The 22,136-nt window shown below is 38.4% G+C and overlaps 2 protein-coding genes across 2 annotated transcripts; one reads left to right on the forward strand and one right to left on the reverse strand.

Moving 5' to 3' along the window:
- Window positions 1-755: 755 nt before the first annotated feature.
- LOC106416387 (F-box/kelch-repeat protein SKIP25-like) lies at window positions 756-2,366 on the reverse strand. The gene has a single exon (XM_013857259.3). It carries the CDS (start codon window positions 2,225-2,227, stop codon window positions 1,013-1,015), a length of 1,215 nt encoding a protein of 404 aa, XP_013712713.1. The 5' UTR covers window positions 2,228-2,366; the 3' UTR covers window positions 756-1,012.
- A 17,900-nt stretch (window positions 2,367-20,266) lies between these two features.
- Window positions 20,267-21,471, forward strand: LOC106417100. Its single transcript, XM_013857959.1, has 2 exons — window positions 20,267-21,056; window positions 21,353-21,471. Exons 1-2 carry the CDS (start codon window positions 20,267-20,269, stop codon window positions 21,469-21,471), a joined length of 909 nt encoding a protein of 302 aa, XP_013713413.1.
- The last annotated feature ends 665 nt before the right edge of the window (window positions 21,472-22,136 follow it).

A 22,136-nucleotide genomic window follows, 5' to 3' on the forward strand; every position in this document is an offset into this window, starting at 1 on the left:
ATTTTGGGAGAAGATACAACAAATTTGAGCCTTTCATTTTAGCTTCACAAGCCGAGCAAGTTAGCTTCCTTCCTTATCCTCGGCTTCGAACTTCCGGGATAAACTGGTTAGCTGCTATCAAAATTACACCTCGTGGACGCATTGTCGCTGGAGAAGAACCGCCCTTGCAAGAAGAAGACGCTATCAATGAAGTTGAGGTACCAAAACAACTAACTGATGAAATCCTTTTGATCGATCCGCAAAACTTTCAATGTGAAGATATTCTCGAAGATGCTACAGATGAAGCACGTGAAGACGAGTTCGAGAGAAGCGACGATGATGATTGTAATGATAGTGATGAGAATGAAAACGATTTAGAGTGATGTAATATTGATGAGAACGAAAACGATTTAGAGTGATGTAATATATGTAACAAATGTTGTATTTAATATTGTTTTTTTACCATCTTAATGTATGTGTAACAAATGTTGTTTTATATAATATGTATTTCTTTAGTTTTTAAAAATTTATTTGGAGTTTTTGGGTTTTAGAGTTTAAGTTGAATAAAGAGCAAGAAGTAGTAGAGAAGAAGATATGATGTTAGGTGATACGTGACTTTGGGGTTTAGGGATTTCATTCTCGGTGTTTAGGGTTAAGCGTTGTAAAATCGTTGTAAAAATAACACGGACATGGTAACTTGGTCGTAAATGGTTAAATCGATTCTACTTAATCTGATGCTCGTTTACTTTTTAAACTCAAAAAAGCAATTGATAGTGAATGAAATAAAACTAACGTCGCCATTTATAAGATTACTTTCGTTAGTACATTTAATTTCTCTAACAAATTATTTTAAATAACTATTTTTATTGTACTTTATAGATGTGAAATTTCTGAAGTAAGCATCTGACTTGAAGGTAAAATAACGACAAGAGCACACTTTTTCTCGCAGAATAAGAGAAATAATCAAAAAAAAAAAAAGAGTTCCGTATAGAAGAAAAAGAACAAAATTATAGTATATTTCAAACATTATACGTCAGCTAAAATCCGGTCGGCTCATCCTTGGTAATACATGAACCGAAACCGGTTCAAGCCCTTGAGGTTTTTCCACGGTCCAAATCTTCGCCGGCTCCGTCATAACATCCACCATTACAATTCTTCCGTCAACGGTAATAATAGAAAGCTTTCCGGCTACCGCCGTTATTTGCTGAGCTCCTTTAAGCAACTCTTCACCACCTTCCACCACCGCTACTTCTCTCCACTCTCTGTTATCGGCATCGTATATCCTCACTGTTCCTTTCTTCTCATCAACTGAATAAAGCGTCTCCTCCTCCATCGCCGCCACCGGACCTCTCCATCCCGCCACCATTTCCTCCGGCATCGCTTCCCAATCGTCATTAACGACGTCGTATATAGCTCCTTCTTTAACTGCGTCGCCTTTTACATTCACCATTAAGAGCTTCCTTCTCCATCCAACTGCGTCAATGGCTTCACGGCTAAACCGTAAGTCTCTCATCTCCCTCAGTTTCTCCCAGTTACTGCGATTATGATCCGTGAGATCGAGTTTCTCGATCGATTTCGCGACGGTTGACGAGAATTGCGAACTCATACCACTAGCGATGTAGATAACTCCGCCGCAAGCTCCGGTTGCGCACCACCGTCTCGGCGTTCCTATCGGCGGCCCGGAGGTCCATGCAGAAGAGATCGGATCGAAAATTAGAGGGTGAGAGATCGCCGGAGAGAGTTCTTGGTTACTCCCGGCGATGATAACAAGTTTTCCGGAGGCGGAAACGCACTGAATCGGTAAATTAAAGGAAATATACGACGGATGACGGTAGATAATCCGGTTAAGAGGTAGTTCTGGCGGAGGAGGAGGGAGCGGATCCCATTTGGAAGAAACCGGGTCGAAACACATTAACCGGATAGCTGAGTTAACCCGACGGAAACCCGGAGCCGGATCCGAGCTCGAGGCGACGAAAAGCGCGTAGAGAGACGAGAACGGTGGGAACTCGGGAGAGTATACGAGGCGGCGCCACCGTGTACAAACGGCGGCGAGTAGCGACGGACGGAATACGAGGGAAAGGCAGATCTCCGATATGTGGTCGGGAAGTCCGTCGATTAAGACGATTTGCTTTCCGTCGTCGGTTCTTCTTCGCTTCACCGGCGTTGATCGTGCGGCAGCGGTAGCCATTGATGCAGACCGTTTCAGTATCGCTTCTCTCTCTGTGTGTTCATATTTAATTTTCTTCATTTATTTATTTGGGATATAATGAGACAAGAGAGGCGTGAACTGTAATGAAAGAGAGGGAAAAGTTGTGTGCAGACTGCAGAGAGCCATATATCAAAATCGAAAAGGCCAAAGTTGGAAAAGTGTTAACGTTGTCACAATAATAAATATATAAAGCTAACTGGAAAAATATTACTAGTACTTACATTTTTAGCATCATATATGATTAGAAACAAGTGGGTATTTTATAATAAAGTTTAACCTAGTTTGACAATAACTAAACAATATGTTATTCTATTATTATTAAAATAAGATATTCTTTGCTCTAGAAACAATCATATTTTATTTACATGCATGTCCAGTTCTACTAATAACAGAATTAGATTTTAACAATGAAAAAAATAAAATGAAAAACTAAGAGAAAAAATTGAGACTTTTGATAGTTTCTAATGAGAAAACCAAAAACATCACTCGCGGCAAGAGACTCCGATGTCTTTCGAAGTATATTTTAATATTTACAAGAGGCAAATTACTTACAACATGAGATGTGTTTCATTAATATTATGAGAAGTCTATTCGATCTATTTACTAAATGTTTCCATTCCGTTTCATTACAAACAAATTTTGTATTCTTGCACTTACGCAAGGACATAACATCTTAAGACGGCTCAGGATGATATAGTCAGGCGTGAATCTTCATAAGGCAGGTAGAATTGCCGGCTGTAGAATTGTCTTGAAATATTTCTCATAGTTTGTAATAGCATAACTAACCATCGACAAAAAAAAAAAAATCTTAATCGGTTTCTTGTGTGAGTGGTGTATTTTCGACCTTGTATATAAATGTCTCTACTCAGTTGAAAAATTCTTTATGTGTATATATCTAACTTCGTAACTCGTATATATTGCTATTCAATGTCATATTTTTTCTTTGCAACATTTCTGATTTTCTTTGTGGTTCTTTAGAAAAAGAGAAATAACATATTTATAGAAAATTTCCGTATTTGACAAGGAGAAATGTAACAATAATTTTACAATGAAATGGATTTTACAAGGACATAACAAATAACTTATAAATATATGTCTTTTTCTAAACAACTAATCAGACACACAACAAATATGTTTTCACCTACCATCTACTTTTACTCGTAATTTCGCCATTAGTTGGATGGCAAAGTTGAGGTTGTAATATACTCATAATTTAACAACTACATTACGATGAAAGTTACCATTCATCGTTAAAAAATCGTAACATTACGTTGGGGTTAAAAGCGTAGAGAATATAAACTCTTGAAGAGGTAACTTTCTTATTGATTAACTCTCTTAAAAAGTTTGCTTTTACATCACTTGTGTATTTATAGGAAAGCATTCTAGGTTAAATGAGCTAGGCCACATCATCGTTGAGGATAGCAAATCTATTAGTCGTTGGTATGGTGTGAGCTGTAACTAGGACTGCTTTCCCTTTTATGGACTTCATTGTTGCTTTATGTTGCTGACTGTCTTTGTATTGTTGTCCAATGCAGGCAGTCACACAGTTTGTGTGAGCTAGAGAACTGTGGGCTTCGTTGAGCCTTCATTGTTGGTGTTAGGACTCTTAAGGAGCCAAATCAAGTTGGGCTTGGGCTGACTTCTATTAGCCTCCCTCAAACTTGGCGTTCCGGGAAGGCGCACACCAAATTTGCTTTGTAATGAGCGAAAAGACTCTTGAGGAAGACTCTTTGTAAAGATGTCGGCGATCTGGAATTTGTTGGAGATGTGACGAACTTCGAGCGTACCCAGAGCTACCCTTTCATGAACGTAGTGGTGATCACGCAGAAAGTGCTTAGTCTTCGAGTGAAAGGAAGGATTCACAATGAGCATGACCACCGAGAGGTTATCGCATAGACGAACCGAAATTGAAGGTAGGGAAATCCCAAGATCCTTCATAATCAAACACAACCAGGTAATTTTCGAAGTTGTTTCTGAGATAGATCTGTATTCTGCTTCCGTAGTAGGTTGTTTCTTCGATGACCAAGAGATTAGGTTAGACCCCAAAAATATATTGAATCCTCCGGTAGATCGACTAGTGTTAGAACAGCCACTCCAGTCACTATCACTGTAGACAGTGAGCTTAAAGTCGGTGTTCTTGTTGATGGATAGTTCCATTGTGACGGTTCCCTTAACATACCGTAGGATCTGCTTTAGGTAAGTGTAGTTAGTGACCGTAGGAGCATGCATCTTCTGACATACAAAATTCACAGCGAATTGTATGTCAGTTTTGGTAAGAGTCAGATATTGGAGCTTACCGGCAAGGCTTCGGAAGTAGGTAGGGTTTGAGAATAATTCCTCTTTATGTTGCTTGTCTTTGTCTCTGTTGAGTTTCATAGGCAGAGGGGTAAGCATTGGAGAACAATCTGACATAGAAGCAAGAGCCAGTAAATCCTCTGCGTATTTCTGTTGTGATAGGAACAAACCATCTTCATGAAACTAAGCTTGAATTCCTAGGAAGTATTTGAGTTGTCCAAGGTCCTTCATTCTGAAATTTTTGTTTAGTTCCAGTGGAAGTTCTTGTAGGAGCTCAGAAATGTTTCATGTGATCAACATGTCATCTACATAAAGGAGTAGAATAATGATTTTTTTTATCCTTTATGCAGACAAAAATTGAAGGATCATAGAAGCTGCACATGAAGCCAAATTTAAGTAGGAAGGTGCTGAGCTTGTCAAACCACGCTTATGTTGCAGTTCAAACAGACGTGAGTTTGATGGTCTGTTGAAATGCTTCTCAAGAGCGAATCATATCTCACAAGAGGTAGAGAAGTCAAGGACGATGCTGTGAAGCCGGTCGGACATAGAACCAAGGAGCCAGGATTGGACAACTTGGTCTGTCTGAAACAGAACTGGTAGTCGGGGTTTGGAACAGGTGTGACAGAGCCGTCTATTTTTGGGGCCATAATGGTCGTATCAGGCTGCGGAATGGAGCCAGTAATGAAGCCACAAAGACGATGTCCACTAAAAAAAGACTGGAACTGTCCTTTCCAAAAGACGAAGTTTTGGTTTGTAAGTTCGACGGTGATAGAGTTCACCACGTTTAGAGATGGTGGGGTGTAAGGCTTTAGATCCATGGCTCAATGATACCATAAAAGCATAGAGAATATAAACTTGAAGAGGTAACTTTCTTATTGATTAACTCTGTTAGAAGGTTTTCTATTACATCACTTGTGTATTTATAGGAGGTTAAATGAGCTAGGCCACATCATCGTTGAGGATAGCAAATCTATTAGCCATTGGTGTGGTGTCAGCCGTAGCTAGGACTGCTTTCCCTTTTGCGGATTTTGTTGTTGGCTTCTGTTGCTGTTTGTCTTTGTCGTGTTGTCCAACGCAGGCAGTCACACGGTTTGTGTGAGCTAGAGAAGTGATGGGATTCATTGAGCCTTCATTGTTGGTGTTAGGACTCTTGGACCGCCAAATCAAGTTGGGCTTGGGTTAACTTCGATTAAGGGTTAAGACAAAAGTTTAGGTTGTGATATACTCGTAATTTAACAACTGCATGTTTTAATTATGACTCTCACCAAACTATAGTTTAATGGATTACACGAGGTTTCCGTTTTGGAAAGGTTAAGCAAATCTATTTGTAATGTAACTTGAAGACCTATAAAGCATGATGGCATGAATTTTTTATTCCACAATAAATTCTATAATATCATTTTATTTTGTAAAAAGGTTTTCATTAAAATTAAAACAAAGTACAATATGTGATTTGTTAGATCACATAGTTTGAGAAAGTTTGATACATAAAGCAGACAGAAAGAGCTAATACGTAAGAAAACTTAGTACTACTCTTAAGATTAACCAACCTAAAAAGGATATTAGTGTGCTTGATAGGAACCTCGAACTCTACGGCCTTGTTTTCCTCTTCCACGAACTGTCATCCATCCCATATCTTGGTACTTTTGTGCGGTTTGATCAACCGACCCCCTCTTGTCATACTACCGAATTCATCCATTTGTTCACTAATATAAAAATCCATGTTACTTACTTCTTGGATTGACTTGGTTGAAAGATGGGGCATTTTTAAAGGATCATTTTCTGAGTGTTGAACCATCATTCATGATAATTTATTATGGCATAACTTGTAAAGAAGTGTGAGCAGATGATGTACCTGCTAGTGTAGAAAATAGAGTAAATTTTGTATCCGGAAGAGATTTACCGAAAGTAGCAGAGCTATCCTTTTGAGGAATAGCTACCTGAAGAGACATGGGTTTTGTAGTTGCTGGTGAAGTATAAATGTCCGACAAGGACTCTCCCGGCTTCCCGAATTGAAAGGGAACATGTTGAGGTGTGAGGAAAACTTTTTTAAGACCAAGCTCTTGTCCTAGAATCTGATCTATCGCTAGATCAGACAGCTCACTTGTAATGTTTTTTCCTTTATACTCTCTGGCACCTTAGGAGTGACACAATTGTGTTGTACATCAGAATCAGCATTATCCGAGAAAGTGTCTATAGCAACCACCGGGATGACCATGTCCTTGTATTCAGATCTTTTTCCATTTGTGGGTGGAATCTTATCTTCCTTTAGTAGACACTTCTTTGCTTTGTGACCTAGACTCCCACATTTTTCACAAGTTGATGGAATCCAAGAATAGATCACATCAAATAAAATTTGTTACCTAGCTTGTCATCCAATGCAATCTGTTTGGGGAAGCTCTTGTCGAGCTCTATTTCCACCAAGATCTCAGCCTCTCCAATGTTTAAGGGATCCAGCCTTGGCTTATGCGTAAGCATGGGCTCACCTAGCCTGAAGCAATGTGGGAGATTCCAAGTCTAGAGTAGCAGCTGGTTGGGATATTTTTTAGGGTCACCCAAACTGGTACAGTCGAGATTTCAGGTACTTTTAAGGAGCCTTCTAGATTCCAAGGAGCCACAAAAATTAATCAGTCGTCAACATGCCAGATGCAACGCTGAATAATCTACTGTCTTGTCTCTTTGTGTTGAACATAGAACAGGTAAGAGGATTCTCCTAGTTTCCGACTAACAATTTTCCAGCTTCTACCGTAGAGCCGGTTTACAACAGCATGTGTAAGACCAACCGATGGAGCAGAACAGCGATGAAATTGCCCAATCACATATTCTCCTACGTTCTCAGAGCCAAGCTGAAGTATCTTAGTTGGAATGATGATCTGCCATCAAGTCTGAAAGTTGGTGTGGAAGCACGATACAAGTTCCTCGTAGTCGGGTTCATCCTTGCAGCCTATAGAATACGGAGTGAGCCATCTTCCTTTAATTTTGGAGGCGGCACTTTTTTAACAGGGAGATTTAGTGAAGAAGGTACTTTCAGCAAAGAGTTTTTCGTAAGGTTGGTACTTTCCCCCATTGAAGACCAAAAGTTCTCAATCTGACTCTGCACCAACTGTGGATCATAGCTACAAGGCGGTGATGGCTAATATGGTGTGAAAGGAAAAGATAACTTTAGAACAAGTGGCTTTGACCACGTTCCTATAGAAGGTACTGATGGTGTTTGTTCTTCTTCCATGGTCTCCTCGGATTGGAGAGGAACATATGGTTGTGTTTGAGGAGCCTCATGAGGCTGACTCGCTGTTGGAACATGGTCGGAGTTTGCAGGAGCAATGTCAAAGTGGCCGTCGTCACTGTGAAGAGGAGGTGGAGCTGAGATAGACGAGGGAGTAACAGGGTCGTGGCTGTTATTACAGTGTGACGGCGGTGGAATTATGGTTGACGAAGGAGCAGTTGTTATTGATGTGGTAGACGACGGAGCAACCGAGGCGTGGCTGTGCTAAAGACTGTTTTCAAGTGAACAAAAAGAATAATATATCTTATGTATCCCAAATATGGAGCGGCATTGTATGATGGCACTTCGTCTATTTAGCATGTAAAATGTATGATACGAATATTCAGTCTTATCGTTTTTTTTGAGCAATGATTCAGTCTTATATACTGGATAATGGGAGGGGAGTTGACTTGTTAACAATGCCTTTGTTCATCGATGGTTGGTCAAGGATAACATTTTGTTGGCTTATAAGACTTTACATTCCCTAAAATCCAGTAACACGTGTAAGGAAGACTACATGGCGAAAATAAATTACATGAACGATGTTTCTGACCGAGTGAAGTGAAATTCTCTAGAAACACATATACTCTCGGTTTCTTGTGTGTATACAACGATCCATATCAAAATTACGTATATACATTTATTTTTTGGGGTAAGTATTTATTTTTATTTTTATTTATAATAAGGTACAAATTTTCCCTTTAAGAGAAACTTCTTTGTTCTTTACTTCTTTTGGAGGAAAAATAGTGACACTGACACCCAACTAGTGTCGTTTGCTCCATTTGGTGTGTGATTCAGATTCAGCCATCTTTACCCAATCTTCTCAATGATGAATTATCTGTTTGGGAATTTAATGTGCATCATGTATAATCTTTCTCAAAAATTATTTATATAAAGTTAATTTGATATGCGATGCATGCTAAAGTAATTATATGTTTTGTTTGTGTCAATTTAACTACTTCTCTAATTTATGTAATAAAAATATCTTAGGATAACACTTAACAATTTTTTATTAGAAAATAGCAAACAAATATCAAAATGACCAAAATAAATTTTATTTTAAAGCAAATGACAATTATACCCTATATACCCTACTCTATATGCATACAAAATTAAATATATTTTTTTTTAAATATAATTTTTTATTCTAAAAAATATATATTCAAATTCCTTTTTATATAAAAAGATTCGGATATATATGTTGAAATATTATTCAATTATACCCTATATACCCTACCCTAAATTTGTTTGAAAACTATTTTTCTTGAAAAAAGTTTAGGAAGACTGTAACATCCCGGTTTGTGATATATATGTTGTAAGGCCTAAAAAGTTGATTTAGCTACCTACGCACCAAAGTGCATTTACTTTTTATATCACACATCCGTTTAGAACTCCAGGGTTAAGCGTGTTTGAGTTAGTTTAGTGAAAGGATATGTGACATATCGGGAAGTGATTCGCGATACCGTGTGAGTGAAGCCAAAAGCACGGGGAAATTTTATGTGGTGATTGCATGATCAGTAAATATGACTTCTGAGCCTTCGAAAAATTAACGCACCGTCCGTCGGATGGGATGGGACCCACATGCCGAGTGAACGGGTGTGGGTGACCCATTACCGTGGTCGGTCGGGTGTTAGTGGTATTAGAGCTGAACCCAAATGAGTGTGGAGTCAGTGAAGGCTCACACTAACATGGATAACGATCTTGGGGCGCAACAGAAACGTTGCGTTCTTTGAGAGGAGTGAATTGTAATATCCCGGTTTGTGGTATATGATGGAAGGATTAAGAGAATTGATTTGGCTACCTATGTCACCAAAGTACATTTACCTTTTCCGTCATACATCCGTTTAGAACTCCATGGTTAAACTTGCTTGAGCTGTATTAGTGGAAGGATGGTGACATATCGGGAAATGATTCGTAATATTGTGTGAATGAGGCCAAAAACACAGGGAAAGGTCATGTGGTGATTGCATGGTCAATAAGCAAGATTTATAAGCCTTCGAAAAATTAATACACCACCCGTTGAACTGGATGGAGTCACAGGCCTAGTGAACGGGCGTGGGTGACCAATTAGCCGAGGGTGATCGGGGCGTTACAAAGACATTCCTGAATATGTAATAAAATCTTCTTGAATTTGAATTTAAGAATACCTTTCTGCCTGAATGTGTAGATATCCACCTGAATTTATGAAGACTTTCATGACTGAATGTGTATGATATCTACCTGAGGTTTAGGAAGAATAGCTTCGTAGATAAGTATAATATTTTTTCTAAAATTTAGGAAGATATTGTACATGTGTATAATATTTACATAAAATTTAGAATTTTTTTCATAAATGTATATTTAAAAATACATTCTTAAATGTGTATTTAGGAAAATCTTCATAAATACATATATATATATATATATATATATTTATATTTATGAGTACCTTACATAATTTGAGTTATAATTATAGTTAATAAAATATTATTGAATATATTCTTATATTTTTTAGAAGACCTTCTTGAAATTAATATCAAAATTTTTATGATGATATAATGTATATTTAAAATATCTTTGTAGTTTTGAGAAATGTTACATATTTAGTAATATTTTCCTAACTATGCATATAAATCAAATTCAGGAAAATGACGTACACAATTAGGAAACATTTCTTAAATATACATCCAAGTTATACTCAAGAAGTCTATTACATATTTGTGAAGATATTTCTGAATTTGAATTTTTTTTTACAAATTCAAAAAGATGTCATATACGTTCAAGAAGATCTTTCTAATTTTTTATAAGAAAATTATTTTTCAAAATAAATTTGGAAATAACATTTTAAAATGTGGTTTTATTATTTTGAATTTAATATATTGTTTGTCAGCTATTTGATATATATATATATATATATATATTTATTTATTTTTATATATTTAATAGACTATTAATAAAAATTGTAAATGCGGTTAGAATTGTCATTTAAGGCTTTGGTGAAATCTATTTTTACTTTTGGGTGCTTTGTGGAAACAGAAACTAAAAATAGGTTACTTAGGAGATTTGCCCTTTATGTAATGCATAAATTAATTTTAAAATTTTAAGATAAAAATTTCTTTTAAAACTAAATTAATAGATTTTTGTCTAACTTAATAACCATAATTTAGTTTCTAATGAAAATCAAACTTCAAATCAACGAGTTTACTCCTCCTTATCATAAATCAACTCCTATTACTAAAACTTTATAACTTAAATTGTCTTTGTGTTTGCGTTCATAGTTCATAAGAAGATTAAATATTTTATAAATGAATAAAATGTTATGTTTTCAATAGTATAAAAATGATATATAATTTCACTTCTGTAACCGTAAATAACTAAAATCTTAGAGCATGTTTATCTAGGGTTCTTGGTGAGGTTCTTAGTGCGTGGAACCCCCACAAAATCTTTAAGGATCGGTTACAAAAAATACTAATTAAAAACTGATTTTAATGAGTTTCTTACACTGTTCGCGGGTCCAACTGACTTGTGGCGGTCCGCGATTAGTTTGCTTTTTAATTTTTTATTTTTTTAAGTAGAAAAACCTAAGAAACCTAGGGATAAACATGCTCTTAAATACGAATACTTAAGTTGGAGAAAATAAATGATGATTTCATTTTATTTGAATTGACCAGTATGAGGTAGGTATATCGTATTAAGTAGGGGAACCAAAAATGTTTTATAGCAGATCAATTTAGGCTGTGGCCGAAAGTCACTTTTAGAGTAACTTTTATCGAGGTTGACAAAAAAAAAAAAGAGTAACTTTTATAGAGTAAAAAGTGGTTTTCACCCAATTACGCTATAATCAATCCAATCAAGATAAAATACTTATGCTGGTACAGAGTAAACATTTTTATCTTTTTATAGGTTTTAGAGTAAAGTTTTCATTCTCTTTTCTATAGAGTAAAATTTTTACGCTGAAATGTACTTTTTCACATATTTCCTTTATATTCATTTACTCCACTTTTATTCTTCCTATTATGCTACTTTTATCCAATCACACTCTTAATAAACTTTCTGTAAAAAGTCATCTAATTTTTGTAAAGGCTCATAAAATAATTTTTGTAAAGTCAACTGATCCACTCCCACTGTACTAACTCCGCTCCTTGCACTATGAACATATGAATGAGTTTTCATGTAGTGTCCTTTACAATTGCTAATGAGGTTATTGTGGAAACCGAAATTCGCATTGTCGATTTCTGTCAAATTAGGAAAGATAAGAAACCTTACATTTCCCAAAGGTTCTGGATATCTGCTAAACCACACGCCAAACAATCAGAACACGAAAAACATACTATGTATTAAATTGATAGAAACGAAAAGAGAGCAAAGAAGATCTTATTCCAAATTTGCGTATAAGCGTTTACAACAGGTAAAGCCTATGCCGTAAGAGCTGCCAGAGAGATCCTAGTTCTAACCACCTAAGACTTGAAAATCTAGATGAGACGCAGCTCGATAAAAAAAATGGAAATTTGCTTAAATCGCTCTAAGTTCTAAGGTTTCTGTGTGTCAAAATTCTCTTTCCGCGCCTCTCGCCTTCGCATCCCTTATATACTCCTCCTCGGTCGGTTTGGGCCTTCCTTTTTTGCTTCTAGGTCGAGTTTATCCTTTGGCGGAAATTTTCTATTTTTTCCGATCTTCGTGATTATCCTTTGAAACTTTAACATTTATCTCTGAAAATTGACATTTATCTCAAAACTTGACATTATCTCTTCTCACGAATATTTGATAAACCGTCATAGCAACTTTGGGCCGATTTCTTGTTAAAAATCGTTAGTGGACTTTTGCAGCGTTTTAGACCCTTTGGGTTGTTTTTCAACGAAAACGTTTTTACGATTTATTTTCAGAAGAGTAACCTCCAGTACGACGCCGGTTTTACGAGATAATCCAAATCAATCATATAGTCGAGATAACCATGGTGTTAAGTTAACTGTTATCATCTTTATACGATCGATCCAATCTTATACGCGAAAATAAGCTTTTGTCATTTTTTCCGTAACGTTTCAACGGTAACCCCGATCGAGACGAAACGAGAGACAGTTTGACAGAGGCCTGAAGGGAGAGTTCAGGAGACGAGAATGCATGGTTTTGGACAAGACTGATCCAAGTCACTGTTGGGCGAGTTGACCTTGGCTAATCCAACTTCTCTGATGGGTCGGACGATGCTAGTTTGGTTGTTCCGATGCTCGGGAATTGTTCGTTCGACGGTTTGAATTGTCCCTTGTCGGGTAATAGTCTTAAGAATACGAAGCTTTAGTTTTCCGTATTCTTATTTTCTTTTTACGAAGGTTTTTCGAGAACTTTTCGACATTGATTTGCGAGATACTATAAAGTGAGTTACGAGATTTTACATGAAATCATATTGTGTTTTCTTATTAACGTAAATTTTTTAAAAATATCGAGTTCATGGACTGATATTTGAAAATGTGGGAGTATACGAGTACACATATACGTGCCCACTCCCCCCCCCCCTTAGAGAGGCGGATAGCTGAACTTGTATTGCGACGAGTTTCCTACGTACCCTTTTCGGGGATCAAGCCATCTCATAGTTCAGTTTGTCCCGTGAGTGTTTCTTACTCGTTTGGCGAGATTGCGTCGGATGTATTAATTGCGGTGACTGTTACTTAGAGATGGCAGTCATGGACTTGAACCACGGGCCTGGCCCGTAAAGGACTATCGCGGGACGGTATTGAGACGAGGTTTTCTAGGCCCGTAAATTTGCGGGCCTCGCGGGACGGGTCTTTGCGGGACTGGGCCTTTTGCGGGATGGGCCAAAACGGGTCATGCGGAATTACATGGACCCATATTTTTTTTTTAATTTCTTATTTTACCTGAAAAAACGAGAGAGAGAGTGATAAGAAAGCGATTCTTGTGACTTTTCCCCCAGAAAACATAAGGAGTTCCGGCGATGATGATTCAAGCTCCGGTGATGATGATTCGAGATCCGGCGATGACGACTCCAACTCCAGCGATGACGATTCGAGTTCTGGTGGTGTTTTGATTTGGTTTTCTCTTTTTATTACACACAACTATGAATTGCTTTATTACAATGTGAGATTTCTTGTTTAAGTTGATTGGTTTTGTTTTCAGTACTGTGAACGGTGTTTTTCTTAAATTAAATTTGGTTACAATGATGTTGTTTAGGAGAAAAGTTAGTTGTATATCAGGTCACTTGTATAATTTGACAAAGTGATTCACGATTTTTTTTTTGAAATCTAAAGAATTACAAAGAGAGATGGTTTGATGAAGACATACAACACTTGAGCAAAGTTATTACAAAGATGACAACTCAGTCAGGTTCAAACTTAATAAAATCTTATGCTGATAACAAAAAAAAGCTTTTAACTCAAGAACGCAATCACAAACAGAGCTTTATGGCATTGATTTTGATAAGACGTTAGTAAAGCTTAATGAGCTCTCTTCAACTCTCTTACACAATTCTTCCACTTGAACATTCATGAAAGAAGCTGTAGTAGGCGGTTTGATAAGGAGGCATCCCGCGGGACGGCCCGCGAAGGCCTATATGTTCTGCGGCACGGGTTTGGCCGGCATTCTGAGGACCGCAGCCCGCGCGGGACAGACCCGCTCGATGACTAACCCGCCGCGGTACGGGACGGGACATGATGATTTCTATTGGATGTCTGAAGCGATGGGCTAGGGAACTTTATTATTTTCTGCGGCCATTTCCTGAGAGGATGATTTTGGATCATCCTTCTTCGAAGCTTTTTCAGATTTTATCTAATCTATCTTCGTCTGTTTCAGTTCGACCATAGAGGTCTTCGTGGCCTGTCGTAGTTTGTGTTCGGCTAGTAAGCAAAGTCACGACTATTTTAGGCATCCCCAGATCGCAGCGATTCCGTTGGGAGTCGGGAACTTGATGCCTATGTGATATGTTGACGAAACTGCTTTCATGAAGTTTATCCAAGGCGTTCCCATGATCAAGTTGTAGATGGTGGGGTGGTCTACCACCGCGAAGTCGACAATTTCTGTAACTTCTTTCGCCATCAGCGGGAGCTAAATCAAGCAGAGAGTTATTGATGTTATACCCGAAAACCCGGTCAGCGGTTTCGGCGTTGGTACGAATTTGCCTAGTTCGATATTAGGCGAAATTCCATCGGAATTTTCCGTCAACTTGCTTCGGAATTTCTCAAACAATACCCTATGTTCATAGATAGAGAAACTTTCGACGTCGATCTCTGGAGACTAGCACAAAAGGAGGACGAATCTCTCTGCGACTTCTTGAACAGGTTCAAACTCGTCATGGCAAGAGATAGTGGGATAAGCAATAAGGTTGCAATAGCCGCACTCAGGAAGAGCTCTGGTACAAGTCAAAGTTCCGAAAGTGGATAACTCTCGGCAAGCCGCAGAGAATCCAAGACTCCCTCCATAAGGTAACAAATTACATCACCATCGAAGAAGAGATTAAATTTATGTCGCAAAAACATAAGTCGACAAAAACATCCTCGAAAGATGCAGCATCAGATCAAAATATAAGAAGAGGAACTCTCATAACGACAAGTACGTCCATCACGAGAAAGAAGAACTCCAGGGGGCGCATAACTATGCCATTAACTCCAAACAAGGAAGGACGTCGGGAAATACGTGGACTCGAAATTTGGGATACGATGACTCCGTCTTCTGCGAGATTCACCAGACACAAGGACACTCGACCATGAACCGCAAAGTACTCAGCGCGAAGTTTGCCGTGAAATTACTCGCAGGAGAAATCTCCGAAGTCACCGGTATCAAGGATCTCATCCACGATTCCGATCGCCCACCGAAAACTGATAGAACTCCAGAGAATCCTTCTCAAGGGAATCAATCGGGCGAAAAAGCAAATGAAGGCAGGATGATCAAGGAAGTGACAATACTCGTCGCAGAGTGAACAAGATCATCGGCGGATCCCAATACTGCCCTGACACTGTGATACACCCTAAATCGGGAAGGATCACTTTAACTGGGTGTTGGATATGATCCGAGAAGGTAAATGACACTTCTGGAACTGAAATGGATTGAAAGAATCGTCAAGAGATGCGGAATGGCTCTTGATATACCCACGATCTAAGGCTAACCACCTAAGAAAGAATGAATGTGTTGGCTAACCACCAAACAACACACAAAGATGAATTGGCTGTCCACCAAATCAACAAGCCGTTCACACCAATGAACTAGCTAAAGAACTCTCTCTCTCACTCAAAGAAGAAACGAAAATAAACTCAAAAACATAGACTGATTTTATTCATAAAAGAGTTTACATATTTATACCTGATGTGATCAAAGAAAGACATAATTATTTGTGGGAATCACACATCTAGGAAATGAGAAATTTGACTAGAAAATAATAAATGAGTCAAAGTTGCTGAGTTTGAGGTGGACTGGTCAAGGAGACCCTTCGACTACTGTCCAGGTTCATTCTGGTCGTTCGGATCCATGGTGGTAAGGATCAAGACGTGGGCTTGATGATCCGTACGGCCCAAATTCGCCAGAACTGAAGATCACAGATTTTGTAAATTGCACTACTCTTTCATCTGAACTCTATTTATCTGATTCTTTTTCGAGGAGTTCCGTAATTGAGTTGAGAACATTCTCCAAGTGATGTCATGCATAGAAGCCTCGAGGTTTGGAAGATATGAGTCAAACAATGAACATATATCTTTACTGCTTCCATGCTGGTTGGCTCCAATGGACTGATCCACGAACCAGGGCACATCATTCCCTTCCTCTTCAAAAAGATTTGTCCTCAAATCTGAAAAATTAAAAAGAAAATGATTATAAGCAAAAGAACCATAGTCAGCACAATGCTCACCTTGAGTTCGGTCCGTTTTTTGAGTGGAAGATGATTCTTCTTGGTTGGCTTGATGACCACGAATTTGTTCTTCATCTAGCCCCTCCATTGGCTCATATGTGAAGTCATCGAAAATTGGCAATGGGTCTTCCTTTTCTGGCTCGGTTTCAACGTTCTCATTCTCCAAAGTCACCAACGGTCTTAGCTTTTGACACTTGTTAGCATAATGACCGATCCTATGGCATTTGAAGCACCTGGTAGAATGAGCTTTGCTTGTGGGTTTCACAGCTTTGCTTTTATCAAAAGACAACACATTAGTTTTCAAATCAGATAAATTACTTTGTTTTTTTGGTGAAGGAGAAGTGTTGGTGTTTCCCTTCTTTTTGAGTTGCCGGATAGCATGAATTGCCTTATGCAACATCTTCTCTAAGCTGACATAAGTCTGAAGCTCATTCTGATCAAACACATCACGGTTGCTTCTCTTGGCTTTGGTGAAGGGACGATCACCACTTCTGACCCACTTCTCATCATCATCGAACTTTTTTTGTCTCTTCCTTTGGTTTCTTTGTTTCTGCACAAAATCAAACCCATTAGAAGCAAACTATTTCTTATTTCCAAAAATCATTTACTCTTTTTCTAACACAGTTTTAAAAGGAAAGTAAACGTCTTGTTGTGGTTTTGATTTCTTGAGAAGTCCAAACATCCTGAAAACACTTAACAAAAGAGTTAGCAAATAAAAATATTCACACTCTCAAAGTGTTTAGCTCACGATTTTTAGGTGATCACTCAGAGTTCTTTCCACTGGTTCAAAGGATGATAGACAGTCAAAATTCAGCAATCAAAGCCCAAAACAAACTTTTGTGGCAAAAAGAAAGGAGAAAGAAAGATGAAGAGATTTTTGATATGGATCCGCCTTAACTATCCTAAGGCTGGGTTTCTCTTAAGCCAGCAGAGTTTCTCTTCCACCACTCCCCCTGAATTTCTCTTCAGAAGTGATTCAAGCCAAAACTTTTACTCTTTTTTTTATCATTTTATTTTAATAATAACTGACGATCACAAGGGAGTAAAAGAACAGCCCAAATCCAACAAGAAATAAGAAAAGAAAATCGTGGAGAGATGAGAAGATGAAATGAAAACAAGCCAGTCAAAGTGGCTCTGATACCACTTGATACGCCTAAATCGAATGGTCACTTTAGCTGGGTGTTGGATATGATCCGAGAAGGCAATGACACTTCTGGAACTGAGATGGATTGAAAGGATCGTCAAGAGATACGGAATGGCTCTTGATATACCCACGATCTAAGGCTAATCACCGAAGAAAGAATGAATGTGTTGGCTAACCACCAAACAACACACAAAGATGAATTGGCTGGCCACCAAATCAACAAGCCGGTTCACACCAATGAACTAGCTAAAGAACTCTCTCTCTCTCTCAGAGAAAAGAAGAATCGAAAATAAACAACCAAAACTGAACTGATTTTATTCATAAAAGAGTTTACATATTTATACTAGATGTGATCAAAGAAAGACATAATTATTTGTGGGAATCACACATCTAGGAAATGAGAAATTTGACTAGAAAATAATAAATGAGTCAAAGTTGCTGAGTTTGAGGTGGACTGGTCAAGGAGACCCTTCGACTACTGTCCAGGTTCATTCTGGTCGTTCGGATCCATGGTGGTAAGGATCAAGACGTGGGCTTGACGATCCGTACGGCCCAAATTCGCGAGAACTAAAGATCACAGATTTTGTAGATTGCATAACTCTTTCATCTGAACTCCATTTGATCTGATTCTTTTTCGAGGAGTTCTGTAATTGAGCTGAGAACATTCTACAAGTGATTTCATGCATAGAAGCCTCGAGGTTTGGAAGATATGAGTCAAACAATGAACATATATCTTTACTTGCTTCCATGCTGGTTGGCTCCAATGGACTGATCCACGAACCAGGGCACATCACACTGTATCGTCCATCAAGGCACACCAACGGAAAGCTGAAACAAGCGCAAACTGGCCGACCGCGTCTCCTCCCCAATGGCGATCAATTTCGAGGAGGAAGAGACTGGCGGAATCGACCAGCCCCATTGCGACCTGCTTGTTATCGAGGTCGCAAGGATCCTAACCGACACAGGAAGCACGGTCAACGTTACCTTCCGCGACACTCTCACCAACAGCGAGTTAGATCGGTCGGTCCAACTCGTCGTTGGGCGAGTTGGCCTTGGCTAACCCAACTTCTCCGATGGATCGGATGATGCTGGTTTGGTTGTTCCGATGCTCGGGAATTGTTCGTTCGATGGTTTGAATAGTCCCTTGTCGGGTAATCGTCTTAAGAATACGAAGCTATACTTTTCTGTATTCTTATTTTCTTTTTAGGAAGGTTTTTCATGAAATTTTCGACATTGATTTCGTCGTTACCTATTTTGACCCCAACAGTTATTAGAGCATCTTCAATAGAAACTCTATAACTCCAAATATAAAGTTTTTGGTTTTCTAAAAAGAAACTGCAAAAATACTCTCTATTTTAAAGTAATCACAATTCAATATTTGAAATTTTAAAATATTATTTTCTAAAACCAAAATGACAAAGTTACACTACAACAAAACGCAATTATAACAACGACGGTTCTCATAGTTATTTCGCCATTAAATAGGGTTTACGAGGAATTAACTACGAAATCCATTTCGTCGTTAAACGTTTGTCGTAACGCATATTTCCTCGCTAATTTGTCGTAACTTTACGAGGAAATGTTCCGTCGTAAAGTGGGGTCAAACGTTTTCTCGTAAAAGCCACGTAACACATTTCCTCGTAAAAGACACGTTAATTGTTTCTTTGTAAAAGACACGTAAACTTAATCGTCGTACAGAACACATAAATCATTTCTTCGTAAAAAGAACGTAAATAATTCCTCGTAAAGTACACGTAAATTTTATCCTCGTAAAATACACGTAAACTATTTCCTCGTAAAGAAGACGCACAGTTTCGACGTCGTTTTCTCGGTAATAGTTTTCAGTTTTCTCGTTAATTTGATGTAAATTAGCTACGGATTTGTTTCGAATCTTTATTTTTTACAAAAACAAAAATGTAATGAAATATATTTTTAAATTTATTTCAAAATTCTTAAAAATATAAATAATATAAATGAAAACGGAAATATTTTATAAATATTTAAGTTTCAAATTTTTAATACAAAAAAAGAAGAAAAAAAAAAGCTAAGGGTTGTTGGAGGGGCGGAGTGCGTCGAAGAACTCCTGACTCCTCATCTGCATATCTTCTTCATTGTGAGATGGCTCTGGAATGAGATTTTGTGTCCGCATCTGTGCCACCATGGCCTCCACCTGAGGATTGCTAGACGCCAGAACGTCTAGAATGCCCTTAATGAAGTCATACGAGCTGTAAACTTTTGGGCCACGGCATTTTGCCTACCAAGTCAGTGCTCAAAGGAGATTGAGCAACTCTGCTCAGCGTTTCTATGGTCAGGGCCACAGCTCAAGTCCACTGGAGTTAAAGTTGCGTGGAAGGACATTTGCAAGACAAAAGCGGAAGGTGGTTTGGGGATTAGAACGTTGATGGAAGTGAACCACGTGTATGGTCTAAAACTCATATGGAGAATGCTTGCTGGAGACTCTCTTTGGGGCCAATGGATCAGAAGGAATTTGCTTAAAAGAAGAGTTTCTGGGAAATAAAGGAGAACACGCAGACAGGCTCTTGGGTTTTGAGGAAAATGCTCAAGTTGAGAGATGCCGCTCGAACTTTTCATATGAAGGCGGTGGGGAATGGGAAACTTATCTCCTTCTGGTTTGATCGCTGGTCGGAGATTGGGGTGATGATTGAGATACTTAGTGAAAGAGGTTTAATAGAAATGGGAATTCGTCGGGAAGCTACTTTGGAAGAGGTTCTTTGGAACCAAAGGAGGAAGAAGAGACACAGATGGCCTCTGTCAAATGAAGTTGAAAAGGAGCTGAGTATAGTCAAAGATAAGCTGACTCTGGATATGGATATGGATGATGTGGATATGTGGAGATGGAAGTCAGGGTTCAAACCCAGCTTCTCAACTTCCGAGACATGGTCGATGATCCGAGAAGTAGCGACGCCATGCACCTGGGGGCAGAGTATCTGGTTCGCACATGCCACAATGGACCGAATCGCTGGTTGGAATCCAGGTGTAGACACTACTTGTGTTTTATGTAAAAGAACCCCTGAGACAAGAAATCATCTGTTTTTTGAGTGCTCCTTCTCATCCTTGATTTGGGAACATCTTGTCAAAGGGCTGTTGGGTATAGCTTACTCGAACAAGTGGAATATTATGGTTGAGCTAGTCTATGTTCCGACAATGGAGAAAAGAAAGAGGTTCTGTCTCAGATATGCACTACAGGTCACTGTGTACACGCTGTGGTGGGAGCGTAATATGCGACGACATGGAGACCCTCTGAGGCCGATGCAATTTTTGGCTAAATTCATAGATAAGTCAATCAGGAACCAGCTGAGCCTAGTGCAAATGAAGGAAATGAAAGGTATGGTGGGCAGTCAATCAGGAACCAGCTGAGCCTAGTGCAATATTGGTTTGGCACAAGACTGTAAATAAGTTTTGATAGCTAGGAGATAGAATGCTAGAACGGTTGCAGCTGTAAAAATTTAGAAGGTTTTCCCTATCAAAGATCCACTTGATGTAAAAAGGTTTTTTGATGAATAAAATTTAACATTCATTCAAAAAAAAAAAAATTAAAGATTTAAAATTTTTTACCTCCTCGTAAATCTGATCCACTTAAAGTGTGGATAATGTGACTGGTATTCCATCGGGAGACTGTAGGGTCAGCTGGGTTTGGTGGTCTTCAATTCGAGCAACCACCTCGTTGTAGATTTGCTCGGACCAAGGATCAACAAATTGCCCAGCCTTGTTCTTGTGAATCCTCTCGTAAAGATCCTTAAGAGACGGGAGTTCTCCCGTCTCTTTGGCATAAAAACATTTAAGAAGTTAGAATATATATATATAAAAAAATAAGTAATTAAAATATTTACCATCTCCATACGGACACCGGGGTGGGGTTTTTGACCCGTGGTGTGAAGCATCGGCCTGTTGCCATGCTCATCTTTCGTCAGACGGGAGGCGGATCAACTGTTGGAGACTTTAATGGACGATGGCAGGTTCCAATAATGGATGAGTCCATCCCACACATCCTTGGTGAGCTCAGCGGGTTTTCCCTGCTCATAACCCTTCAAGATCCAATCATCCTTCCAGTTAGATACCGTGTCCAACATTCATTTTTTCACCTTCCCTTCAAACGCTTTCTTCACCCTCTCGTTCACCCCTATGGACCAATGATATTTTTTCTGTAAAAAAAATAGATTTGTTATTAGTTTAAAAATAATAATTCGTAATAATAAAAAATTAGATTAATAGTAATTTACAGCAAACATTTTGAACCAAGTCTTTCTGATGTATATCGGCGTCAATTTCCAGTTCGGATGAACGTGAGGGAAGTAGGCTTTGATCACCTCGGTTACGTTCCGAGCGACAGAACTGTCAACCCCAAACCTGAAAAAAAACAAAAAAAAATTGTTTAAATTATTTGTTGTTATAAAACAATTGAACA

This window comes from Brassica napus, chromosome C5, assembly GCF_020379485.1.
Source record: "Brassica napus cultivar Da-Ae chromosome C5, Da-Ae, whole genome shotgun sequence".
Lineage (NCBI taxonomy): Eukaryota > Viridiplantae > Streptophyta > Magnoliopsida > Brassicales > Brassicaceae > Brassica > Brassica napus.

Excerpts from the sequence above, each read along its gene's own strand:
- LOC106417100 (XM_013857959.1), top strand. The coding sequence starts at position 20,267 with ATGCTCAAGTTGAGAGATGCCGCTCGAACTTTTCATATGAAGGCGGTG. Across the intron at positions 21,057-21,352 it reads GCAAATGAAGGAAATGAAAG|GGTCAGCTGGGTTTGGTGGT; the intron begins GTATGGTGGGCA and ends GGGAGACTGTAG.
- LOC106416387 (XM_013857259.3), bottom strand. The coding sequence starts at position 2,227 with ATGAAGAAAATTAAATATGAACACACAGAGAGAGAAGCGATACTGAAA.